Here is a 26,350-nt window from a genome sequence, read left to right as displayed (position 1 = left end):
ACAGCCGGAGTTCTCCCGATGCTTTGTTCCCCAATCATCAGCAACATGGTGGTCACCAAGACCCTCATCGATGGCGGGGCAGGGCTCAACATCCTGTCCGTGGAAACATTCAACAACCTCCAAGTGCCCTACAACCAGCTTCAGCCAACCAAGCCTTTCTCCGGTATCACCGACGGCTCCACGGTCCTGATTGGGCAGGTCCGCCTCCCTTTCACCTTCGAGGCACGCGACAACTACTGCACCGAGCTTATCAACTTCGACGTCGCTCACATTCGCCTGCCGTACAACGCCATCCTTGGGTACCCAGCGCTGGCCAAGTTCATGGCCGTAACTCACCACGGCTACAACGTCCCCAAGATGCCAGGAAGCGGCGGAGTCATCACGGTGCCCTGTGAAGAAAAGGACGCGGTGTGTTCCCTGGAACGAGCCTTTCAGGCCGCGTCACTGGAAGACCCGGATCGTGGAAGCAGGAGGCCTCCCGGGACCGTCCTTAAGAAGAAGAAGACATCGTCCGGCCCGACCACTCAGGAGGCAGGCCCCTCTGGGCCCGCGCTTGCCCAGGGGGAACCTCCTTCCATTGCATAGGAAAGCGCGCCTGGCGCCCTCCTTAGGCAGGGCTCGGGGGCTCTCCCCTGGAGGGCCATCGACCTAGCCAGGGTTACGAGGGAGGCGCTTGGGCACCACATGGAGGCGTGTTTTGAAGCACGTTTCCCTCAAGAAGGAGCAAGGCAAGGAGATCCAGACCCTCAGGAGTTCGTCAGCAAGGCCATTCAGGAGCTACAGGAGTCAAGAGTCATGAAAGGCAGTCGCCGCCTACCAGCAGTGGCTCCCCATCCAGGCGAGAATGGTGGGCTGCGTGTCTGCATCGACATACCAGGGCTCAACCGAGTCGCCTCTCTGGAGCGCCTCTGGCCCTCCCGAGTGGGGCGCTACGGAGGCCCACCCCACAGCTACGTTCGCATGCCTTACGGCTTGCCGAACGCAGCTGCCACGTACCAGCGCCTCATGAGGGGCATCATGGAGGCACAAGAGGCCAGGCATTCCGCAGCCCTGGCAGGGATGGAGATGGCACGTGAGGAGCCGCCAGCGCCTCCGGAGCCTCCCGAGGCCCCTGGGCCTGGGGGCTCGTGAGGATCGGCTCCCGCAGCCCACCGAGTCTGCTACACCAACACCCCTTCGTCCTCAGCATCATCAGGTGACATCTTTCAAGTTTTCACTTCCAGCTGGGAGCACCCCCCAGGGCTGCATTATTCCCAGGCCGCGTGGGTCCGTCCCTACGGCGTGTATCCCTTTTTATTCCATTTTGTTAGCTTACCTTGTTGGGGGCGCCCGTCGGGCCGCATGAACCCCAAGCCACTCGGGCCAGGCCCAGCAGCATGTATCCCGTTTGCGTTTATTTCCGATTATGCGTTAGACCCACCATGCTTGATTATTTGATGCCGGTCCACGACACTTCTTCTTCTCCATGCCGACCACTTGCACGTTAAAGGGGGGGGGTACCTGAGCATCGCGACTCAGGGATCTTACTGGGTCTCCAGCCCTCACCCTCTGGCCTTGTCCATGGCATCGCGACCTGGCATACCATCGACGGCTGAGACCAGCTCGAGGGCCGGGACCCGGGGACGTAGGGTGCCGACATCTAACCAAATTTGTAGGGACACATCACAAGATAAGGCCCAGTGCCAGGCGCAACCCGCCTAGAGGTAGGGCCCCGTGAGTCCCGCGCTGGCTCACGGGTGCCCAGATACACCTCGCCAGGCCCTACTGTGCCAGCCACGTGTCAGGGCGGGGCTGTACACGCCTCGGGGGCACCTCCCAGAGGGCCCCCCCTCCCACGTACCAGTGGAAGCACCATGCTCCGCACTGGCTGACGACACTGCCGAGGAGCGGCTATGCCCGTACACATACGGTAGCGCTATGCTCTGCGTTGGTGATAAACAACTGAGGGTGGCCCCCGGACCGCACCAACCTCACGGAGCCCAGAGCTCAGTGTCTAGCCTCGTCGTAACGCCTCCCCTCGGGAGTGCCGCGCGAGGGGGCTGGGCACGGGGGCTGCGCCTGGGTCACACCCAGACGCACGCCGCTCAGCCAGGTCCCCCCGAGCCTGGTTCGTCACGCGTCTCTCCCCAAGCGGAGCCAAGGTACGAAGGTCCTTCTTCGTCAAGGGGGACTCCTGAGCATCGCGACTCAGGAGCCTAACTGGTCACGTAGCCCCTTACTCCGTGGCCCCGTCTTGGTTTCCGGTCGGGACCAATGCTGGGTGAGGTACGCGCGCGGCCGGGCTTTGCAGACGTAGAACGATAGATCCACCTGCATCACACCTCCCTACTTGCTATTCGTGCACCAAGGGGGACTCCTGAGCATCGCGACTCAGGAGCCTAACTTGTCACGTGGCCCCTCACTCCTTGGCCCCGTCCTGGTTTCCGGTCGGGACCAATGCTGGGTGAGGCATGCGCGGGGCCGGGCTCTGCCGGCGTAGAACATAAGCAAGTAGGAAGGAAAGGCACAAATTTCAAGGAATTCAAAAGCAAATATTATAGTCCACACTGTTATATCAATGCCAAACGCAAGTTTAAATGCCTCCTCAAGGCATGATACATGTGCAGGAATTAAAGGCAGGACAGGAGCCGCGACGGAGTCACTTGTTGGCGATGGAGCAGCGCGGATTGGGTACGCCTCACGGAGCGGTAGGGTCGGCAGCGCCTTGCTTCGGCTTGGTGCTGAAGGCCCGTAACTTCCCCAGCAGGGCCTCTGCGTGACCCATCACGGCCTCGGCAGCGGCAGCGGCACGCTCGCCGCTCACTGGCTCCAGCAGGCTGTCGAGGTCGACACCGGGATCGCGAAGGTAGATGTGGGTGAGGACCCGCGTCATTGCTGCAGAAGACATGACACGCGCCTCGGCCTCAGCCCTGGGGCCCAGGCCAAGGGCGACATCTTCAAGAGCGTGAACTAGGAAGGGAAGCAGCTTGGCGGGGCCGTCCTCGGCGCCAGCCAGTGGGCTCTCTAGGCCGCTGTCGTAAAGCGTCCTTAGTGAGGAGCGAGCCCTCGCCTCCATCTCCGTGAAGGCCACGTGGTCCTCGGCAAGAACCAGGGCCTCGTCGTCCAGCTTGGCCTTCCTCGCCCCCAGCTCCTGCTCCAGCGCGCCTAGGCCGTCGTGGCATTTCTTGAGCTTGACCTCCCTCTCCTTGAGAGCCGCCTCGCGAGCCTTCACGCCTTCTTCCTGCTCTTTGCAAAGACGGACCTCGTTCACGAGCTGGTCCCGTAGACCTTGCAGTTCGCCCTCCAGCGCCTTGCAACGACCACGGACGTCGACCACCTCTGCCAGGGCTGCATCACGAGCAGCCTTCGCCTCAAGGACGGCCTGCTTCTCCTCGTCGCACGCCGTCGAGGCCTGGACCAGCGCCGCCCGAATCGAAGCATCGGAGCGAACCCATCCTGAAGCCAGCTCCAAGCGCCCAGCCACCAAGCGGGGGTCGGCGCCAAGAAGATCCTGACGCAGTCGGTCCAGCTCAGCAACAGCACGATCCAGAACGGCAGAAGGATTCGGAGAGACAGCAGCCGGTGGAGTAGGAGAAGACGGCAGCGCGGCCACAGCATCCTGAGGCGGAGTCTGCCGCGCCCCGACAGCCGAAATGGCGGCGGCAGGCAAGAGCACCTCGGGAGCCACTTGGGCCGTGGGGGCGGAGCTCGCCCCAGCCGGCTCAGCCAGGCCTCGCGAGGACGACCGGGCAGGAGAAGCCTGTGCGTCGCGGTCACCCTCCTTCGCGGGCAGAAGCGCTGCCACGGATGGAACCTCGGGAGCCCCCTTCGGCTTCTTTGTAGCGGGAGCCAGCCTATCCAAGAGACGCGGACGTCAAGCTTCAGAAGCAGAGCAAGAGATAAAGACAAGAATCGAATGCATACGGGTCGTCGCCAGTGAGCTCAAGCGGCCTCCGGCCAAATTTGAAGCCTGAAAGCCGGCTGGAAGGGTCAACCTCGAGAAGCTTGGAGGCGGAAGGCGCATCTGCGATCTGCCCCGGGGCCGGGGCAGACCCGCGGGAGATCAGCCCGGTCCTGTCCTTCTTAGGGATCGAGGGTGAGCTCCCGCCGTCCTGCTCGCCGTCGTCTTCATCGTCATCCTCGTCGCCATCGCTCGGAGAGAGGCGGAGAACGCGGGACCGGTGCCGGGGGAGGGGAGCCCTCGACTCTCCGTCAATCGCCTCGGAGTCAGGCCCTTTTCCCCGCTCCCCTCCTTCCTCCTCTTCGTTGGAGTCGTCGGAGGGCACGTCCACCGGTTCCTCGGGAGTTTCCACGGGCACGGGCCCATCCCCGTTGAAGACAGGCATGGACTCCACTACCTGCTCCCAGTCGTCGCGGAGGAACAAGGGTGTGGGAGCGCCCGCCAACCTCGCCACATCGCCCCCGACCAGAGATTGGAGGACAGCAGCCAGATCTCCGTCGGCTAAGGCCGCGGGGCTCGGACGGGGCCTCCACATCGGAAGTGAGTACTGCCGAAGCGGGGCCAGATGGTGCTCCAGGAATTCCCTCAGCAGCGACGCGCCGGTCAGCTTCGCCGCCGCCATGTTGGCCGGCCTCAGATCCGCGTCCATCTTCTCCAACATCAGCTTCGCGCGGGGGTCCGTGAGCTTCGCTCGACCCCAATCGCTGGAGCTCGTGGGCTGCTCCGTGGGCAAGATTAGCCGAGGGTGGCTGCGCCCTGCATCCACCAAGACCCACTTGCTCCTGAAGCCCTCAATCTTTTTCCCGAGGTTCGAAATGGCAATGGCGCCACCGTACGCGACGAAGCTCGCGCACGCGGAAGCAGTACCACGAGAGGTCCGGAGGTAGAAGTAGTGGCGCAGCAAGGCCACTGAAGGCTGCACCCCTACGTGAGCCTCGCAGTAATAGGCGAAGATCGCCAGGAGAAGGACGGAGTTGGGGTGGAGATGCAGGGCTTGTAGCTTATAGTGGCGGAGGACAGATAAGAAGAACTTAGAGAAGGGAGGCACCAAGCGAGCAGCAATGACACTTACAAAGAGCGGACAGAAGGTGCTCCCTTGACCCTCAGGGGTGGCGGAGCCGGCTTTGAACACCTTCGCCCCGTTGACGCCCCACGCCGTCGCCATCCGGCGCAACCGGGCGAGGCTCGCCTCCGACACATTCGGCGGATCCAGGGCAGACGAGTACCAAGCTACGGCCGGGGGCTGACGAGGCGCCATGGCTTCCTAGGTCACACCGTCGGAGTGGATCTGGAAATTTTGGAGGAAGGAAGGAGAGGCCCAAGAAAGGGGATCTGAGCAGCAACCGGGGAAAGCAAGAAGCAAAGCCTAGGTGGATGCCGCTCCTTTATCAACTCGCGCGGTTGCTAGGGCGCCCACGTCCAGTCAACCGCCACGCGGCGCCGAAGGCCGCAGGCTGTTAGGGCCCGTGGCGCTTCGCTCTTGCCCTTCCGCCTCCCTGCACGGCCAAGTCCGGGCGCGCCTTGGGCCCGGGGGCTACTGTCGGCGTTCTGGGAACGGGGGTCCCCAGACTTGCCTGCCTGCGGCCTGCGGCGTGGCTCAAAGGGGGGCCCAGCACGACCCATCTTCACCAATACAAACCCAAGACCCTCGCGAGGGGCCAAGCCTCGCGGGGCGGACGACGCGAAGCTTCCTCAGGCGCGGCCTCGTTAGGCTGGCTCACGAGGAGGCAGAGAGATCAAGGCGTGGTACCTCACGAGGTGCCCGTGACGTAAGCCATGACGACCAGGGGCGCCAGGTGGGTGCCAGCCCGCGTAGCGTCCTCCCTTCCTCTTTGGTGCAAAGGGGGCAAGGGCGCAGCCGCGGAGTACCGAGGCATCAGGCAAAGGTTGCCATTTCGGTGCAACGAGACCAAGACCAGGAGGACTACGAGTTGGAGGTCACCGTGGAGCCCAAGACGGCGTCATCACCAGAGCTTTGCGCAGGCGAAGACTACTTTTGTCAGGATAGTTGATACTAGCTGTCCCCCTTCAAATTAGCCCGCCATTGTTGGCTCCCTTCCCGCTCGATATTTGGGAAGAGGACCAGGGCCTCTATAAATATGACCAGCCACCCACAGAGCAAGAGAGGCAGGCAGGGAAGAGAGAGAGAGAAGATCAGAAAGAGAGAGAGAGAGAAAGGTGACTGAGCTCCTCCCACCAGTTCATCACCCCAGTCAAGGACAGACCCTCGCAAGGCTGTTCTTCCTTGTATTGTTCATCATCATCAGCCCAAGAGGCAATCCACCACACCACACATTGGAGTAGGGTATTACACCACAATGGTGGCCCGAACCAGTATAAACCCTGTGTCTCTTGTGTTGTTCATTCCTTAGTTTAGATCCTAGCAAGGAGGAGGGGTGCAGGTAGGTAGGAGGCGAAATCTCCGCGCGCACCCCAGTGTTCGAACCTCAAGGGTCTGCCGGAACCCGAAATCCGACAGACATGGCCCCCAATTTACATGTTCCGCACTAGGGGGCACGTAAAACTACATGTCTTTCTACATTGGTCGCAACTAGGGGAGGGGACATTTTGTTTTCTTGGTCGCAACGGGGGGAGGAGGGGGGCACCTTTTTGTTTTGTCGGAGCGGGAGCTGTCGAGAGACACGGGGGCCTATTTGCATATCCCACACTAGGCACGGAACTACATGTTTTCTCTAACTTGGTCGCAACACCGACTACCCTACGTTTTTGTCGAATGGGGTGGCATCGAGAGACATGGGGCCCAGTTGCATGTACCACAGCAGGCACGCAACTGCATGTCTTCTAGCTGGGTTGCATCCTGAGTTCCATTTTTTGTTGGTTGCCACAGGGGCGGCTTCTAGTTTTTTGGTCCCAACTCGGGGAGGGGGGGTACCCAATGTTTTTGTCGAATGGGGTGGCGTCAAGAGACATGGGGCCCAGTTGCATGTCCCACACCAGGCATTCAACTGCATGTCTTCTAGCTTGGTTGCAACTAGAGAGCTTTTGTCTTGTCGGTGGGCGCGGCGTCGAGAGACATGGGTGGGGGGGGGGCAGTTGCATGTCCCAGACCAGGCACGCAATTGCATGTCTTCTAGCTTGGTCGCAACTAGAGGGATTTTTTCTTGTTGTAAGGGCGCGGCGTCGAGAGACATGGGGCCCCAGTTGCATCTCCCACACTAGGCACGCAACTGCATGCCTTCTAGCTGGGTTGCAACTTGACTCTCATTTTTTGTTGGTTGCCGGAGGGGCGGCTTCTAGTTTTCTGGTCCCAACTCTGGGAGGGGGGCGAGTACCCAATGTTTTGTCGAATGGGGCAGCGTCAAGACACCAGGCATGCAACTGCATGTCTTCTAGCTTTGGTCACAACTAGAGGGATTTTTTCTTGTCGGAAGGGTATGGCATCGAAGAGACATGGGGACCGAATTGCATCTCCCACACTAGGACACGCAACTGCATGTCTTTTAGCTTGGTCGCAACTAGAGGGATATTTTCTTTTTATCGGAAGGGTGCAGCGTCGAGAGACATGGGGGCCCCAGTTGCATCTCCCACACTATGCATGCAACTACATGTCTTCTAGCTTGGTCGCAACTTGACTTCCATTTTGTTGTTTTTGTCGAAAGGGCGGCTTCTATTTTTGTTGGTCGCGTCTCGGGGGGGGGGGGGGGGATACACTTTTTGTTTTGTCCGGAAGGGCGCGGCGCCGAGAGACATGGGGCCCCAGTTGCATGTCCCACAGTAGGCATGCAACTGCATGTCTTCTAGCTGGGTTACAATCTTTGACTTCCATTTTTTGTTGGTTGCTGGAGGGGTGGCTTCTAGTTTTCTGGTCCCAACTCGGGGGGAGGGAGGGTACGCAACTGCATGTCTTCTAGCTTGGTCGCAACTAGAGGGCTTTTTGTCTTGTCGGTGGGTGCGGCGTCGAGAGACATGGGGGGGCCCAGTTGCATGCCCCAGACCAGGCACGCAATTGCATGTCTTCTAGCTTGGTCGCAACTAGAGAGGATTTTTTCTTGTTGGAAGGGCGCGGCGTCGAGATACATATGGCCCAGTTGCATGTCCCACACCAGGCACGCAACCGCATGTCTTCTAGTTGGTCGTAACTAGAGCATTTTTTTCTTGTCGGAAGGGCGCGGCTTCAAGAGACATGGGACCCCAATTGCATCTCCCACACTAGGCACGCAACTGCATTTCTTCTAGCTTGGTCGCAACTAGAGGGATTTTTTCTTGTCGGAAGGGCGCGGCGTCGAAGAGACACGGGGCCAGAGTTGCATCTCCCACACTAGGACACACAACTGCATGTCTTCTAGCTTGGTTGCAACTTGACTTCCATTTTTTGTTGGTTGCCAGAGGGGCGGCTTCTAGTTTTCTGGTCCCAACTCGGGGAGGGGGGCATGTCCCCCAATTTTTTGTTGAATGGGGCGGCGTCAATAGACATGGGGGGCCCAGTTGCATGTCCCACACCAGGCATGCAACTGCATGTCTTCTAGCTTGGTCGCAACTATAGGGATTTTTTCTTGTCGGAAGGGCCGAGTTGCATCTCCCACACTAGGACACACAACTGCACGTCTTCTAGCTTGGTCGCAACTTTGACTTTTTTCCATTTTTTTGTGCTTTGTCGGAGGGGCGGCTTCTAGTTTTTAGGTTGGTAACTCGGGGGGTGAGGGTACCTTTTTGTTTTGTTGAATGGGGCGGGGTCGAGACATCGGGCCTAGTTGCATGTCCCACACCAGGCACGCAACTGCATGTCTTCTAGTTTGTTCGCAACTAGGAGGGGCTTTGTTTTGTCGGAGGGGGCGTCGTCAAGAGACATGGGGCCCAGTTGCATGTCCCACACCAGGCATGCAACTGCATGTCTTCTAGCTTGGTCGCAACTAGGAGGGCTTTTTTTGTCTTTGTTAGTGGGCGCGACATCGAGAGAAATGGGGTCCTAGTTGCATGTCCCATAGTAGGCACGCAACTACATGTCTTCTAGCTGGGTCCCAACTTGACTTCCATTTTTTGTTGCTTGTCGGAGGGGCGGCTTCTAGGTTTCTGGTCCCAACTCGGGGAGAGGGGGGTACCCAATTTTTTGTCGAATGGGGCGGCGTCAAGAGACATGCGGCCCAGTTGCATGTCCCACACTAGGCACGCAACTGCGTGTCTTCTAGCTTGGTCGCAACTAGAGGGCTTTTGACTTGTCGGTGGGCGCGGTGTCAAGAGACATGGGGGGCTCAGTTGCATGTCCCCAGACTAGGCACGCAATTGCATATATTTCTAGCTTGGTCGCAACTAGAGGGCTTTTTGTTTTGTCGGTGGGCGTGGCGTCGAGAGACACGGGGGAGGCCCAGTTGCATGTCCCAGCCCAGGCACGCAATTGCATATCTTCTAGCTTGGTCGCAACTAGAGGGCTTTTTGTCTTGTCGGTGGGCGCGGCGTCGAGAGACACGGGGGGGGGGGGGGGCAGTTGCATGTCCCAAACCAGGCACGCAATTGCATGTCTTCTAGCTTGGTCGCAACTAGCGGGATTCTTTATTGTTGGAAGGGCGCGACGTCGAGATACATGGGGCCCCAGTGTCATCTCCCACACTAGGCACGCAACTGCATGCGTTCTATCTGGTTTGCAACTTGACTTCCATTTTTTGTTGGTTGCCAGAGGGGCAGCTGCATGTCCCAGACCAGGCACGCAATTGCATGGGGGGGGGGCAGTTGCATGTCCCAGACCAGGCACGCAATTGCATGTCTTCTAGCTTGGTCACAACTAGAGGGATTTTTTCTTGTCGGAAGGGCACGGCGTCGAAGAGACACGGGGCCCGAGTTGCATCTCCCACACTAGGACACACAACCGCATGTCTTCTAGCTTGGTCGCAACTTTGACTTTTCCCATTTTTTTGTGCTTTGTCAAAGGGGCGGCTTCTAGTTTTTAGTTGCAACTCTGGGGGTGAGGGTACCTTTTGTTTTGTCGAATGGGGCGGCGTCGAGACATCGGGCCTAGTTGCATGTCCCACACCAGGTACGCAATTGCATGTCTTCTAGTTTGTTCGCAACTAGGGGGGCTTTGTTTTGTCGGAGGGGGTGGCGTTAAGAGACATGGGGCCCTAGTTGCATGTCCCACAGTAGGCACGCAACTGCATGTCTTCTTGCTTGGTCGCAACTGGGAGGGACCTTGTTTTGTCAGAGGGGGCGGCGTCAAGAGACATGGGGACCAGTTGCATGCCCCACACTAGGCACACAACTGCATGTCTTCTAGTTTTGGTCACAACTAGGAGTGGCCTTGTTTTGTCGGAGGGGGCGGCGTCAAGAGACATGGGTATTAGTTGCCTGCTCCCACACCAGGCACACAACTGCATGTCTTCTAGTTTGTTCACAACTAGGGAGGGGCTCTGTTTTGTCGAGGGGGCGGCGTCAAGAGACATGGGGACTAGTTGCATGTACCACACCAGGCACGCAACTGCATGTCTTATAGCTTTGGTCGCAACTAGGGGGGCTTTGTTTTGTCGGAGGGGCGCGGCGTCAAGAGACATGGGGAGCCCAGTTGCATGTCCTACACCAAGCATGCAATTGCATGTTTTCTAGCTTGGTTGCAACTAGGGGGGAGAGGGGACTTTTGTTTTGTCGGAGCGAGCGGCGTCGAGAGAGATTGGGGGCAAGTTGCATGTCCCATACTAGGCACGCAACTGCATGTCTTGTAACTTGGTTGCAACTAGGGGGGCATTTGTTTTGTCGAAAGGGAACGACGTCAAGATACATGGGGCCTAGTTGCATGTCCCGCACTAGGGCAGCATTGAGCGACATGGGGCCCAGTTTGCATGCCCAACTATACTCATGCAACTGCATGTCTTTCTAGCATGGTCGGAACTTAGTGTCTTCCAACTTAGTTGCAATTAGGGGGCTTTGTTTTTACCGGAGAGGGTGACAATAAGAGAGGGCAACAACTAGTCATGCAATTGCAAACGTTGTCCCCCGGAGTATAACTACATGTTCTTTTACAAACATTTTTTTCTCAAACTACACTTTTTTTGCTTGGTCGGAAGGGGGCAACTCCACCCGTGAATCCTCTACCCTCACTATGTGTTATACGAGCACCATAACACCGCCATTTTCCACCACGCTCGCAAACACAAATCAAGCATGCTCTACCCTCATTGTGTAGAGGATTTACGAAAAAATAATATTCATATACATTTGTTTACTTTCTTCCTTTTGCATTTTTTGTTTTCCCAAGGATTTGAGAAAAAAATATATATTTTTGTATCTTATTCTAACAACGGAGCTCATTTTCTCAAAAAGAAAAGGAGCATATTAAGGAAGAAGAGTTACTTGTCCAGATCCTCTGACACATTTTTTTAATACTTTTTGTGTAGGAAGGAGTTTTTTTGAAATGGAGGCAAAAGATTTGTCTTATTGATTAATTAAGCAGAGATAATTGCCCAACAAATCAATGGAAAATAGTGACTACACACGGTGTGCTGCTGTTTTCTATTTTCTTTTTCTTTTTTTCTTTAAGTCTCCAGAATGTGGACCCAGGCTCTACTTCTTTCTAGAGGTCACCCAACGGCACATAGACACAGAGAGAGAACGGGAAAGGAAGGAAGCCGCATCACGGGGGCGGTCACATCCAAGGTTTCTGGGGCGGAAGTCGCCGGTGACGAGATGCTCGTCGGCGCCCGCAGCGAGATGCTCGGCGGCGCCCCTCCAGAGTTCGCGCGCCTCGCTGATGAGGTGAGCTACAGCCCCTTTTCCGCTCTCTCCGCTCCACCCACACAAATCGCCCCCCGTTTGCGTGTACGCGAGGTGAAATCGAGCTGCGGATGTCCATTTTCTGCAGTATAGGATTCATAATTTGTTGAAGAATCATGATTCTGTGAGGGAATTGCAAGTGTAGAAGAGGGATTTTGGTGTGTTTTCGTGCAGCGGCATGGGGGGGGGGGGACTAGCGTGGTCGGCCGTGAGGTGAAATGGGCGCCGGTGGTGCTGCCCGACGAGAGGGTGTCCGGGGCAGCGTGGTTGTCTTCTCCATCGTTCTCCAGTGGCACCCCGGCCAGCGCCACGCCCGGTCAACAGGATGTGGAACTTAGTAGGACTATGTCTGAATTTTATTATGTGCTCTATGAGAGCGTCAGTCTAATTCTGTTCACTGTCAGAAGGCATTCTGTTTGTTTGTGTTTTTTCTGAACTTAGCATGTGGGAGCTGCTCAGATACAACGGCAACTAATCAATTTAGAGAGCGGGAACACGAATCATGGACAGATATGTATGCATGTTTTTGCATTTTGCTGCTTGTTTTTTAGTTTTGCAATCTTGATATGCGGCGTCAAGTATAGTCCCCTTGCAGAATTTGCCAACTGGAATTTGGAGCGAATGATTCCTGTACTTGAACAATGTTTGTGCACTCTGTTGCCTGAAAATTCAGAGTTTGTGTACTTGAACATGTTTTTATTTGTACTTATGTTTTGAACAAGATATATCTACGATTCACAAGTAAATGATGGCACCAGAACTGCTAGTATATAGCAGAATTTAGAAGTTTTGTCATGCAAACTGGAATATGTTTTTGCGTCTTGTCCCCTGGCTGAATTTGCTAACTGGAATATGTTGTGTCTAGTCCCCTTTTGTCTAGTCATTCAGTGATTTGTGAGCATGGGAGGGATTTTGTATTTTGTTGAGATTGCATCTTAGGAGAATGTACGCACCTAAGAACGTTTTACAATTTTAGGTCTGCACAATTTCTTGCAAACATCCGCCCTGAGTTTACAAGCAAAACATTCAGACGGATCAAACCATTTTTTGTGAAAGAAATGCAGCATGCTCTAAGATGGCAGGTGTCTTTTTTGGGTAATTTTTTGTCGCTGTTTCAAACCAAAAAAAGATACTATTTGTGATTCTCTTTCTGCTACTTGCAACTCTTTTTGAGAAATCAAGTATATATTAGGCCATATTCCTCTTTGAGGACAATGCTCGGTTTATTTTCCTATGCGTAAATTCCTCTTAACCAATTCTAAACCATATCCCGGCTCTGTATCTTATTTTGTTAGCTAAGTGGCACAATAAAGTTTTTGAGAGGGAAACCAGTGATCATGTTTATTTTTATTTTTTGTCTTTTTTGTGTGTAAATCCACTTTTGTGATCTATATTTTTTAAATTAATGTGCCTCTTTTTTTATGGAGCAGTGTCTGATGGATGCCCGCAAGAAGATTGAACACGAGATCGAAAGTAAAGCCAAGGCGTCCTTGAAAGAAGGGTTAGGTCAAGAGCTTAAAACTGTACGCACTCGAAATCTCATCATCTTTTTTTATTTGTTTGGATTTAACCCCTTTTTTTGTACATTTTGTTATGAATCTCATCATCATTTTTTTGGGCATGAAGTTTGTGGAGATGGAGTATATGGTGTGAATATAGATTCTGGGATGGAGTTTGTGGATATGACCATTTTTTGGGCATGTTTTTGGTTGCTTTAGTCGTACTTGGTTGCCACTGATGTATTTTTTCAATTATTTTTGGCCTGCTTGTACCAAGTATTTTTGCCAATGCCTGTTTGAATTTTTTTTGAGGCATTTGGCATACTGAGATAGTTGATTTTTTGTTTTGAGCCAATGTGTGTGTTCTACACCAAGCTGGGCCAGTGTTGTGTTATACATAGTTCTGTTTCTAGGCAATTCTAGCCATACTCCATTCCCTCACAGAAATCTGAGCTGAGCTAGTACTTGCGACGGAGGGACACATGGGTGGGCGGCAACAGCCAATGTGGGGTATGCGTGCGTGCGTGCTTCCGCGTGGCGCGACGAGCATTGTGGTTGGGATCGGATGTCCACACCGCGAACGAGGCTGTGACTTTGAGCACCTGCTAGTTGTCCTTCTTTTTCCTCACACACGAAAAAAGAAACCTGCTACTTTTATTAAGTATTTTGTTTTTGCCTAACTGCATCTCACTTAGCAGCACCTTTCTCAAGCCTGCACTACTAACCAAATCAATCATAATCGCTGTGTTCTTCACTTTCCCTTATCTGAATTTAGACAACAAGATCATAATCCTTGTCTCTGATGCATAACTTTTTTGAATGATTTTGGTGCAGTATTTTTTTCTTTTAGCTAACTACACAGTAAAGTTTTGAGAGGGAATCAAGTGATCATTTATCTTTCTCTTATTTGTGTTTGTGTTAAATCCACCTTTTCTTTTTAGCTAACTGCCTCTTTTTTGTTAAATGCAATCACCCATTTTTGTATGCTTTTTGCAATGTCTACTGCTTGGTTTTTCGTTAAGCATTAGCAAACAAGGGAAGTTACCCTGCAACATATGTGTGTTGTTTTTGCTATTTATCTTTTTTTGGCCTAGAGTATGTTTGCAAAAGATACATGTTACTATGCAACACTAATGTATAATATGCATTTTTTTGTGAACACAGCCACACCCAGGTACATATATTGAAGATGAAGAAGGGAACCCTGGTAGTGAAAGGAATGAAGAAGGGAGACATCAGTGTGTGGAAGATACTGATTTAGATGAGAGAGGCTATGATGTCGAGATCACTGACATTGAAGCATCAGACGATTTGCTGTATGAAGAAGTTCTGACAGTGGTGTGTAACTCTTTATATACAAATACACACTTTTTCTTTTTCCAAGGTTATTAGTTCATATAGGAAGTTTTTAACTAGGCAACACATGTTGAAAGAGAGGCTATGATTATTTTCTTTCTTTGATGTTTTAAAAAATAGCTAACGAATGATTTGTGTTGCCTCTTTATTTTCTTTGGCGATAAGCTGATGAACGAAGATATGTCTGACGACCAGATCATCCGTTGTTTCCTGGTTGTGGCATTATCAACATTCCTCTGCCCGACATCAAACACTAAACCAAGCACCAAATATATGGGAGATCTAGTTAATGTGGAGCAACTCAAGCAACTAAATTGGTGCAGGTTTGTTTATGATTGGGAGTTGATGTATATAAAGAAATACCAAAAGGAAAAGCTGAAGTAGAACCGAACAATGATGACTCTAGGAGGATGTATATACCACCTAGCAGTATGTCACTCTTTTTTTTCAAATCCAACGTGTTATTTTTATGTGATTAAGCCATTTTTTGTGTTTGTTTTATCTTTGTTGGTGTAGTCCTATATCATCTAATCTAATGCTTTACCTATTTTTTTGTTTTTTTGCAGGTCCGTTGTCTTGATTTTACTGATTTTGGCTCAATTCAAATCCCATCTTTGATGCCCAGAATATGTGTCTGAAAGGGAGATATGGTCAAGCATTTAAGTGACATGACCATTGGAAGAGATGGAAAGTATGGATGTCTCACAGTAAGTTCCTTTTCCCTCCTTTTCTTTTTGTCATCCAAAAGCATGACATCCTTTGTGCAACATTTTCTAATTTTTAAATTTCTTACATTTCTTTTATTTCTATATGCATTTTTGTAGATAAAAGAAGTATCAGAAACCTGCTACAAGGATGGAACATACGAGTGGGCAAGTACGATTAAGAATTCAAATTTCAGGAAAGCGATAAACAATGTTGCAGGGAATTCTTTGTCTGACAAGGTTTGTGACCCTGTGCTTTTTTTCATTGAAGCAAACCCTTCTTTTTTATGCGGTTTCTATATGTACAGCCTATGCCTTTTTTACAAGTTTTCACTTTTTGTGATGCATCATGTATTTTTTTTGGACTAGGTCAAAGAGGATATCTTCCTCGCTTACGAAAACCATATGAAGAATGAAGACATAAATACTTGCATCAAAGCTAAAGGGCTTCTGCTAGACAAGATCCGCATCATAACCAATGCCTCTGGTGAATCAGGTGATACAGCTAAAGTGGGCTCAACAGGAACTGAATTGAATGCAAGCCAACAGTCCAACAACTCAGGAGACACTGTCAAACTACAATCGACTGAACTTCAAGAGGAAAATGATAGAGGTGTGTCACCATTTTTTGCTATAATCCTTCAGTAGTAGTTCCTTTTCTAACATGTGCCTACAAGTCAGTCTATAAGTCAACATTTTTACAAATGTGTCACACCTCCCGTCTGGTGCCCCCTTTTTTCTCCTCCCCATGCAGGGCATCTGCTACAAAGGAAAACAGTTGTTCTATCAACTAGCCAACAGTCTGCTGGTTCTTCTGCATCAAAACAAATGCTGGAAAAGGGAGCATAAATGAAGCTAATGGGTTTTGTAGCAGCCCTCCTAAAGTCCATGAAATAGGCAAGTTGAAGGTGCGCACTGCAAACACATAGCTTTTCTGATCTCACACCATTTTTTTCTTTTTATTTTTGCGTCTAACCATGTCCCCTTAAACAGTCTGACTCCGGAGCACAATGTCAAAGAGAGCATTCCTGAAAGGACCCCATGCCAGAAATGTGTGTTCCAGCCGCATCAACTTTCGCTCCAGGAAACCATGTAGATGGAGGTACAACTTTTTGGTTTTTTGTAACTTTTTAATGTTCTTTTCTTTTTCTCGTTCTCTTGAACTTACATTCCTAACTCCATTTTTTCATTTTTGAACCACAGAAATTTTGATGCAATACAAAAGGAGGAGGATAGATGCCCAATCAAGCAGCGAACCACATGATCCCTGTTCAATCAAGCACAAGAAGCCTTTGGAATCTCTTTTGAAGGTACAGAATGTGCTTTTTTTCTTCTTCGTAATGCAAGTTGATTTTCAAAAAGATTCGTCTAACATAGTTTTTTGCTTTTTGTGTTTGCATTCTTTTCCTGCAACAGGCTGACGAAAAAATCCCCTCAAAACAGGGTGAAGAAAAGGATGAAGTCCACACTCTAGATAATCAACAAGAGAAAAGCAGCAACCTCAACTACATGCTTATTGGAGAAGCAAAAGAGAACCACGTTCAAAATGTAGCAGAGAGTGCCAAGGAAGACATCCCAACAGAGCTCATTCAGTCCAAAATAATTTTCATGGAATCAAAGCAAACAACATTTTCTGGTTTTCAAAACACATCAATTCAGGAATTGGTACACAAATTTTATTTTTCTTCATGTCAGCAGTGGCATTCATAGACATGCTTACACTCTCTAGTTGTCAATTTTTTTGCCTTCTTCTATGTGTTTTAACTGTGTCTTTTTTCTTTCTTTTTTGTTTATTTACTTGAAAACAGGACCTGCAGAGGAAAAAATTTAGGGGGCGCCCAGATAACCTGAGCATAGACATTAATGTAAAAGCGCAACCAGAGAGTGGTACACATGTCTTCTATTTTTTTATGCTCTCTATTTTATAAGAACTGAAGCATAGACATTAATGTACCAGCACAATCAGAGGTCTCATTTTCTTGTGTGTGTGTGTGTTACCGAAATGCTTTATTTGTTTTCAGGGACACATACAGATGAGGTTTTTGCAAGAGGATATAAAATCATTAGCGACTTTCTAGACAAGGCAAGAGAAAAATATTTCTTCGCCGATGATAGCACCCCCTCATTCAGGATCTCTGAAGATGTGGATGAATGTGGAAATATAATTGAAGAACATGAATTGTGGAGGCCTGTATGGATGAAGGATGAGTGTTGCAAAAAAAAGATAGAGGCTAGTTTTTCAATATCTTTTTTTCATCCACAAGTGGTTTCTCCTGTCAACATAAATGCCATATTTTCAATGCACATAACATTTTTTCTTTTTCTCATAAACAGGCAACGAAGTTGAAGATCGCCAGAAACTTCAAGGAAGTATAGCCAGAAGAAGTTGACATTTGTGTGCAAGGGAATACAAACTTGAAGGTATTCTCCCCCCCATCTGTTCAAATTTTTCCTATAAACCCAGGCTATTTTTTTTACTTTTTTGTTCTCTCTCTGTGTTTTTGTTACTTGGTTTTTGCGACATGCAACACAGAAACAGGGAAGCAGTAGTTCAAACTACGAGCTAAGCATTCAGTGCGCCCATAGGGAAGTACAAAGAAGTTTGATGTGTGAGACGCCACAACCCCCAAAACCAGTTGATGAGATTGTTGATTTGGTCAGTTTCGCAAAAAACTTTATTGTCTTGTAGTAGTTTATCACAAATAGGTTTTTTTCTCCATTTCCAGGGTTGACTTTTTCCTTCCTTTCTTCTTTTTTATTCACCCTATGTGGCACAAACAACACCTGAAGTTCAAATGTCAACTGGGTGGAATCACATGCAAACTTGCTACTCACCATGCAAAAATAATAACGAGTACACATCCGAGACTCCCCCACTCATAATGAAGAAGGTAGTCCTGAAATAGCAGATTTCTTATCAAATATAAGCATGTATTCTTTTTTCGTACTAAAACAATCCTTTTCATATGCACTTTTTTGTGTGTTTGGTTCTATTTTTATGTTTCCCCCAGGACTACTCCATGGTTCCAATAATAGGAAAAAGGTTATTTGCAGAGGAGGAAAGCTGTCAACAAGAATCCAGTGGCAGCAAAAGGAATCCAGTACAACTAATGGAAGAAAAAACTATAAGAAGCCGTTTTTTATTTTTTAAGTGCTCTCTGTTTGTTAATCGTTCTTTTCTTTTTCTTAAATTCTTTTTAATTATGCATCTAACATTTTTATTTTTTCTTGCCCTTTTTGTGTCATATGTATAGTCAGGACAACTCAAAATTCATGGAGAAAACATGTTTAGGCAAGAGCGCAGCACATTGGTCAACATAACTGATGATTTTTACAACACAAATCTCTCGTTAGGAAGGCCAAGCAGTTTCCGTGGAAAAGAAAATGCACCACCAAAGAGGATTGTCCAACCAAGCAGGTACCGTAGCTCACCGTACGACTGCAGCGAAAGGGGCCCAATAATGCCACACGAGATAAAGATGTATGAGAACATAACATCCCTGGCCAATGTTGAAGGATCGTGAGTTTTTTCTCAGATGCACTATTTCTTTTTTGCAAAATGTTTTTCTTGCCTTATACTCACTGTAAATACTTTTTGTGCGTAAGCTAACCTGCAAGCTGACATGTTTTCCTTTTGTTCTATATGTACAGCAAACCTGCAGTTTTGATTGACAAAACCATTGCCACATTTGGACAGTTGGGTAACTCGATGAAAATAGGTGGCCGGGTCCAGGCCTATGTCATAAATGTGTACTGTAGGCACCTATTTAATGAAAATCATCCTAGGAACTCACTCAAGCACTATTTCTTCCACACTGCATCTGTAAGCAAATGAAACCCAACCTTTTTTCTCTCTGTTTGTTTTTTATGATTTCTCTTGTTTTTATTTGTTTTCTGTCATCGTACTTACCTACCTTTCAAAATTTTCATCATTCAACAACTTAAAAGGAATATTTCCTGGGCAAATGGAAAAATGATGAGGCAAGAATTTGGTGGAGGAAGAAACTGATTACGAGTTTCATTGGAGCTGGAAAAGCACATAATCTTTCGATGTCAGACAAGGTTTTTTTGTCAAACTTCATCTTTTCATTTTTCCACAACACAAGTTCAGCTATGATTTAGTTTAGTGTTTTTTCCTTATTTCAATATACACTAACTTCTTATCTATATTTTCCCTTTTTCTGCATCAACTCCAAAATGGATGTACACAAGTTGTACTTTCCAACACTACAAGAGGAACATTACTTTCTGTTCGTCGTCGACATCAAGGGTTGCACATTTTATTTTCTAGATTATTTCTATGATGAGAAGAGATCATATCATATGAACATAAAAAAGAAGATTGTAAGTACAAGGGTTTTAAATACTGTTTTTTGTTTTTGTGATAATTATATTTTGTCTGCAAGTTTTTCCTGCAAACATCAATAAATGTTTATTTTTTATATTTGAGGCAGATCTCAAGCTTTATATGCACTTGGTACGAAGCTCGGCTCCAGCCAATGGATTTCAATGCATTCCCTGTTGTTTACCCTAAAGTCCCTCAACAAGATAACAAGTACGAAACCAAACATCTACGCTTTTATTTTTCCTGACTTCCTTTTGCTTTGTTGTAACTTTTTAATACATTTTTTGTGATTTTTGTTCACAAACACCTGTACCTTTCTATGTGTATGTCTTTTTTCAGTATTGATTGTGGCATTTTCACTATGAAACTAATGGATGGTGCCCAAAGAATCCAACCCCTATAGTTTTTTCACCAAAAGATGCCCCAGATGCAAGGATCCGATATGCTGTTGATCTCATGTTCAGCCACTACAACACTTTGGATGACGAGAAGAAGCGTGTGAAGGAGTTCCGCCTATAGGTTAACCCCATATGCATTTTTCTGGTTTTTTCAGATTCCTTTGCTTTATGTTTGTGACAGGATTTTATTAAGTTTCCCCTTTGTGTTCTTATCCTTCCGTGCAGACATGAAAAAGTGCTGACAGCTACTAAAAGACACCACTCATAGATGATAAGAGGAGTTGTATCAAGAGTCATATCAGCAAAATCAAAGGAAAGAGGAGCTGCATCAAACACATAGTTAGCAATTGTTAAACATTTTCGAGATGTTTTTCTATTTTTTGTATGAACAGAGAATGTAGACCCTTCTTGTTGTTGTAGATATATATATGCCCCCTCTATTTTTTTTTGTTTGGTTGGGAAACATGTGCTCCTGAAGGTACTTCTCCCCTAGTTTGTTCTTTCTCACTCGGTAATTTGGTGAAACACAGGAACTATAACAGTGTTTTTCCTCATGTGTTTATGTCTGTACCTTTTTTCCAAAATTTTGCTTAAATGAATTTTCATGTTTCCTGTGTGGCATCAATACTTTTTCTGGTGTTTTCCATCTGATGGAGAGGGCCAAGGAGATGACGACACAAAGGTCACCCTCTCTTTTTATATCTTTTTTGTACTCATTTTAATGCACAGCAGTCATCTTTAAGTTTCTAGATCTCTATATTTTTAGGTTCAGATCCACCTAAATTCTTTGCTCATGTTTGAGTTTTTCCTGTATCATTTTACTCCTGCACTCATTTTTTGCTTACAAACATATTAAAGTATGAAGTCATCTTTCAGAATCCCAGCTAGGGTAGCATGTTTTGTTCATACAATTTTCAGTTTTACTGTATTTTGTCATTTTACTAATAAAGATCATACAACAGGCACCAAAAACTTATGAACTTAAGGAGGAGAAACAATGCCCATTTGGATTTTTCTCATAATGCAAGGAAACACTCATAAAGATCAAGACCAATAGAAACAAGGTAATTTATCCACATTGTTTCCCATCATTTGTGCAGCAACAGAGTTTTCAGTTCATAAGCAAAAAAAAGAGGAAGAGAAACATGCAACAATTTTCATCTTCTCTCCTTATAATGTACTTATTGTTAAAGAACTTTCAACTCTTTTTTTCTTCAAGATGCACCAGTAGTATCTTTTCGTGCGCTCCGCTTCTCGCCTGTTTTTTGCTTCCCTCCTGTTTGTTTTTTGCTAGACATCCCCTTTGAGGCACTAGGCCCACTAGTAGTATCCTTCTGTGCACTCCGTTTGTCACCTGCTTTTGTCCCCCCTCCTGTTTGATTCTTCCTACTACTATCCTTTGAAGCACCAGGGACTCCTGTGACAACAATATTTTTTCTTAGTTTTTTAGGTACAAACAAATGACAGCAGCAGAGTGATGAGATTTTAAGCAGTAGTCCTTTTAAAGTGCGAGGATTGAGGCAAACCTGTTGGTTGCTCGCCGAATGTAGTCTTCTTGTGAAATTGGGACCTGGGGATGTGTTTGTTTGTGCACGGAGCAAAAACATGGTCATGCTGACCACAATGGCTGCAACCAATTTGTTGTTTTTCTTGTAGTTTCTCCAAAAATGTCTTGTAACGCTCTTGTGGACGCCCCTTCGGAACAATAACATCAGGATCCTTTAGACTTTCCCCGTACCCATCAGTGTGCGGTGTGACCATAGTAGGGGCTAGAGCTCTATCAACATGCTTATCTTGCATTTTTTGCTCCTCCTCTGCCAAACTCATCTCATCTAGCTTTGCCTCAATCCTCACACTTTCACCAACCACATACATATATTTTTCATTGGATGACGCAGCATCCGAAGCCATTTCATTCAGTCTGCTAGACAGCAACATGTATCTAAGGTGATGGTCCCCTGCTGTTAGCTCCTCAGGGACGCCGTACCTGAGTTTTCTAATGTCTTTTCTTTGCTTGGGTCTCCATCTGTCAATATAGTACTTCTCAGGTAGCACTGGCAAGTTGAGGTGTGTTAATACCCTAAGTATGTGGCTGCACACAATGCCATCTTTTTCAAACTTTCCACAAATGCAAGCAAAATCCTCTCTGTGCATATCAACAATGACAACATATCTCCGGATTCTAAAGTCTTTCTCAGCGAGCATCCTTGTCTTGTACACCTCGTACCTTGTGTTTTTCTCAACCTCCTCCACATGCAACTGGCTTGCAAACTTTATAACTTTCTGAAATTTGTAGAATATCGCTCTGTTGTACTTCTCTACAGCCTGCAATTCCAGTTCAGTGCCCAGCCAGTAGGTTGGCTTTGTTGTTCTGGTAATAGAGTCTTGTTCCTTCTCATTCTCCTGCATCGCTTTCAATATCCGCTCATACTCACGCAAAAAGGTAATCACACTGAATGTTGAGCCTACATTGTCCTTGAATATGGCATTTGTCCCTTCACTCCGGGCAGTCGAGTGGATGAAAGGGAAGAAGCTTTTCTTGAAATAGACTGGGACAAACAACTTCCTGTACTTCCACATGTACCTGAAGTACTTGACATTCTCTACTCCATACTTCTGCGTCATGGGTGGCCACAACGTCTCAAACTCTACCTCTGTCAAGCAGTTATGCATGATGTCGCTGAAGTTAGCATACAAGTCTGGTTGTGTTGAAAAGGTTCTCACACATCTTTCCCGAACCTTTTTCATTATGTGGAATAGACAACACCTGTGAACAACACCCATGAAAACAGCAGGAACCGCGGTCTTCATCGCCACATCTTGGTCAGTAATGACCGTGAGAGGAGCTTTTCGATGCATGCAGTCCAGAAATGTGTCGAAAAGCCATTCAAATGTGTCCGCCGTCTCATTGTGCACTATAGCACAAGCAAACAAGCAGTTGAGCCCATGTCCAGTGATGCCAACAAACGGTGCAAATGGCATATTGTATCGGTTTGTCTTGTATGTCGTGTCGAAACTCAAACAATCACCATACAGCTCATACATTTTTCTCGAGTAGCCATCCGCCCAGAATATGCACAACACCTTGTTGATGTCCTCGTCAGCAACTTTCAATGCATAGTAGAAATTTGGATCTTCCTTTTGTTTGTTCCTAAAGTACTCAAGGACCTGCAGCATATCTCCCTTGCCATTCTCTCTGTTTATTGCCGTCCTCACATTGCTAACATATTTCTTAGTGTATGGTGCATCACCCCCTCGCAGGTAAGAAAGAATGGCCATAATCTTCCTAGTGGGCATTTGTACAGAGTTAAATGTCCTGATAAACAACTTCTCTTCCTCTGTCATCTTCTTGTGCGATCTAAGATACTTGCTCTCGTCTGGAGGGCTAAGGGTGTGGTTGTGCTCCAGGTCAACAACCGTGACAACCCATTTGTCTCCTTTTAGTGTTGCAATCATTTTAGCCTGGCACCCGATTATTTGTATGAAGTTTTTCCTCTTCCTTTTTGCCTTCTCGGGCGGGGGAATCCTTGTTTTTTCTTGCTTCTTGAGCTGCCTCTGTTTTTTCCTTTCTTCAAGCACATCCTCGCCAACAACTTTACCCGAGCGGTTGCACCTGTAAGTGTAGCGGGACACTGTCTTGCTACCAGGTTTAGTTGCATGGTAGTTGCCTGCTTTCTTGATTGCAAAACCACAAATGGCTGCATACTCATTGTAGAATGCATGGGCAGCATCACAAGAATCAAAGACCATGCCCACATATGGCACATGGTGGCTCCATACTTCTTGGCTGCAAGTCTGAGCCTGAGCCGCACAAACATTGTCACTTTCTATGAACATGAGTATGTCCTCCTGTGACAGGTGTTCAACATTTTCTTGTTGCACTGGCTCGCCTTCCTGTTGATCATCACAATCACAGACATTCTTGTTTTTTCCATGTGCGTCTGTTTGTTTACCATTGTTTGAAACATCATCGAAGCTCATGCCATCCATGAAACTAGGACCATGGCTGGAGCCAGCAGCTGCTGAATCATCCCCCAAACCACCATCAAGACTCATGTCCTCAGGGAAACTAGGTCCATGGCTTGAACCAGCAGCAACTTCATCATCCAAATCATCATCCAAGTCATCCTCACCTTCATCAAAGTCAAAATCACCATCATCGCTATCTTGTTCTCTGTATCTAGGTTGGTAGCTGCAACCTTGGTGCCCTTCAGCTGTGTTGCCATCCCAGCTCCAGCTAGGGAAACCTTCTGCCCCCACATCTACATTTCCCACTTGCTGCCTCCCTGTTGGCTGGCCCCCCTCATCTTGTCCTTGCAAACGCCCATACCACTCAGTTATCATGTATGTGTCATTCCGTATAAGCAACAACAAGAATAAAAGAGTAAGCATTTTTTTTGTTATTTTTTCTGTCACACATGGGGGAAAGGGCAGTCGGATATGTACATATGTAAATGAAATCATACCTCACAAAACCCCCTGCCACCAGAATCTTGTTGTTGACCAGAATGTTGAGATCCACCAATACCAGCCTGTGAGCACAAACGTGTTATGTAGTTTATATTTTACTTGTTGACATTTTCAACATTTTTTTGTTTCCACTATACATGTCAAAGTCAACAATATAAAGGCACTTATAGTACCTCTTGATCAGCAGCCATCAACAATTGTGTGTAGCTCATGTAACCACTTCCAAGGAAATTCATTTCCTGCATTTATTTTCACCTTTTTGCATGTTAGAATTTGGTAATAGTATAAGTTACTTTCTTTTCTCTTTTTATCTTCTTCCGAGTTATAAGTATCTGCAACATAGTAGAAGAACAAGTTTTTTCATGAAAGCACGTACATGCGTTGCAAAAGGACTTGAAGATGTTTGAAATGCCAGTCGCGTCCCAGCTTGTTGCTGTTGCACATATTGGGCACCAACGTATGGCTGCTGCACATAGAGAGTAATGTTCTAAGTTCTTTTTTTTACGCCACCCAAAAAATGATGTATTTTTTCTTTCACAATCTAATGGTTTTGTTCTTTTAAAAAAACATGGATCCTTACATGAACCGATGTTACTGGATCAACTGGGACTGGTCCATGACTGATTGGAGTTCCTTGTGCCATAGTTTCACCCGGCACCTACAAAATGAAGAGAGAATCATTAATTGTGAGGTATACATTTTCTATCTTCTGTAGTTAGCAAACAAGATGTTACATATACTGCACATTTCCATCTTTCTATATAGATCCAGAGGGGGCAGGGGCATGTATGCTTTTATATGCTTCTTCTTATACAACCCGCTGTAGCAGATCTTGAAAAAAAGTTCAGTTTTCACTGTATTTGTACTGGGGTAATCATGGGACACTACTTGTTCAGGGGAGGGGCATCTATAAGAATTTGCTGAATTTTTACAACTAGGTAATTCTATTTTTTTGCCCTGAAACATGAAAATCAAAACAGATCATATACATGTTTCTGTAGGGAGCTGTACAACATCAATTCCCATGACATATGTTTTTTTTGTCTCATGCAAAGAACCATGTTCATTAGTTTATCATATTCAAAAAGTGTCAACAACAATAGCAAATTTTCAACTCCTCTATCCAAAACAAGCATACAACCTTTTCTCTGTCCACAAACTTCTCTATCCTAAACTGTATGTGTGTTGGACATACACAAAAATAGCAGCATGGAAATTATTATCCTTTATGTCATCAAACCACTGAATACCCATGCTTCTAAAATACTACACGCATCTAATATACTACATGCTTCTAATATACTACAATTTTCTTCTTCATTTTTTTCTTCAGAGAAACTTTGAACAACATGTGAGACAAACATGGACTTTTCCTCCCATGAAGTTATCTCAGAGGCAAACCTGCGTGCCCATCAGGAATTTTCCATACTGCTCCAAGATTGCTGCAGAAAAACAAAGGGAGAAGAAGAAATCAGAAGGTTTTCAGATCCAAAAATAAGAAAGGGAACAAGATCAGGAAAATTGAAAAAGAAAGGAGCTGCAGATGGATCCATGGACGCACAAACTCACCCTGGTGAGTTTGTTTCCCTTTGTCCCTGTTCTTATCTTCATCATCTGCTTCTTTCATGTCCAAGAACAGCCGCCACCTACACTAGGGTTGGGTAGGGGAGGCAGGGACGGGGAGGAAGGAAGGGAAAGGTGGGAGGGGCAAGGACTGGCGTGTTCTCTCAGGGTGGGAGGGTGAGGGTTCAGGGTTTTGACAGAGGAGCAAAAGTTTTCCCATCTTTTAGCTATACATGGGCTTTATGGGTTTGTTTTTGGTGCGTCCAGGGATGGGGACACAGGTACAACAGGCCTGACAAACAGCAAAACCCCACCAGAAAGCCCATACAACAGTAGCAGCTTGTTGGTCCAGCCTCAAT

General features: G+C 47.5%; 3 protein-coding genes across 6 annotated transcripts in view; 1 reads left to right on the top strand and 2 right to left on the bottom strand.

The window, feature by feature from the left end:
• LOC123127249 (ubiquitin-like-specific protease 1A) overlaps positions 1-20,512 on the top strand; it is a 29,267-nt gene extending 8,755 nt beyond the window's left edge. The window contains exons 7-17 of one of the 3 annotated variants that reach the window (XM_044546862.1): positions 17,237-17,445; positions 17,550-17,636; positions 17,749-17,871; positions 18,006-18,106; positions 18,227-18,735; positions 18,867-19,038; positions 19,164-19,277; positions 19,428-19,559; positions 19,670-19,770; positions 19,900-20,079; positions 20,184-20,512. In XM_044546862.1, the coding sequence (XP_044402797.1) occupies positions 17,237-17,445; positions 17,550-17,591 (251 nt within the window). In that variant the 3' untranslated portion in view covers positions 17,592-17,636; positions 17,749-17,871; positions 18,006-18,106; ... (5 more) ...; positions 19,900-20,079; positions 20,184-20,512. Of the gene's footprint in view, positions 1-17,236; positions 17,446-17,549; positions 17,637-17,748; positions 17,872-18,005; positions 18,107-18,226; positions 18,736-18,866; positions 19,039-19,163; positions 19,278-19,427; positions 19,560-19,669; positions 19,771-19,899; positions 20,080-20,183 lie in introns of those variants that run through there. The other 2 variants (XM_044546858.1, XM_044546861.1) reach the window with 2 other exon arrangements.
• Positions 20,513-20,862: 350 nt separating this feature from the next.
• On the bottom strand, positions 20,863-24,340 carry LOC123130550 (protein FAR1-RELATED SEQUENCE 5). The gene is made up of 2 exons (XM_044550421.1): positions 21,485-24,340; positions 20,863-21,375 (listed from the first exon to the last, which is right to left on the bottom strand). The coding sequence occupies exons 1-2, from the start codon at positions 24,300-24,302 to the stop codon at positions 21,173-21,175; spliced, it is 3,021 nt and encodes a 1,006-aa protein (XP_044406356.1). The 5' UTR covers positions 24,303-24,340; the 3' UTR covers positions 20,863-21,172.
• A 78-nt stretch (positions 24,341-24,418) lies between these two features.
• LOC123130551 (uncharacterized) lies at positions 24,419-26,136 on the bottom strand. 2 transcript variants are annotated; one of them, XM_044550422.1, is made up of 6 exons: positions 25,998-26,136; positions 25,830-25,870; positions 25,009-25,086; positions 24,805-24,894; positions 24,602-24,667; positions 24,419-24,490 (listed from the first exon to the last, which is right to left on the bottom strand). In XM_044550422.1, exons 1-6 carry the CDS (start codon positions 26,053-26,055, stop codon positions 24,419-24,421), a joined length of 405 nt encoding a protein of 134 aa, XP_044406357.1. In that variant the 5' UTR covers positions 26,056-26,136. The 2 variants fall into 2 exon arrangements, with proteins under 2 accessions (XP_044406357.1, XP_044406359.1); XM_044550424.1 differs by having other exon boundaries at positions 24,805-24,891.
• Positions 26,137-26,350: the final 214 nt, after the last annotated feature.

Source organism: Triticum aestivum, chromosome 6A (assembly GCF_018294505.1).
Source record: "Triticum aestivum cultivar Chinese Spring chromosome 6A, IWGSC CS RefSeq v2.1, whole genome shotgun sequence".
Lineage (NCBI taxonomy): Eukaryota > Viridiplantae > Streptophyta > Magnoliopsida > Poales > Poaceae > Triticum > Triticum aestivum.
This window is presented reverse-complemented; position numbering and strand designations above follow the sequence as displayed.

Bases quoted from the DNA above. Each gene is read 5' to 3' on its own strand.
- LOC123130550 (XM_044550421.1), bottom strand. From the start codon at position 24,302: ATGATAACTGAGTGGTATGGGCGTTTGCAAGGACAAGATGAGGGGGGC. The intron at 21,376-21,484 runs GTTTGCCTCAAT...TTGTTGTCACAG, and splicing joins ATTCGGCGAGCAACCAACAG to GAGTCCCTGGTGCTTCAAAG.
- LOC123130551 (XM_044550422.1), bottom strand. From the start codon at position 26,055: ATGAAAGAAGCAGATGATGAAGATAAGAACAGGGACAAAGGGAAACAA. The intron at 25,087-25,829 runs GTTTGCCTCTGA...TTCATTTTGTAG, and splicing joins AATTCCTGATGGGCACGCAG to GTGCCGGGTGAAACTATGGC. The intron at 24,491-24,601 runs GTACTATAAGTG...TTGTGCTCACAG, and splicing joins TGATGGCTGCTGATCAAGAG to GCTGGTATTGGTGGATCTCA.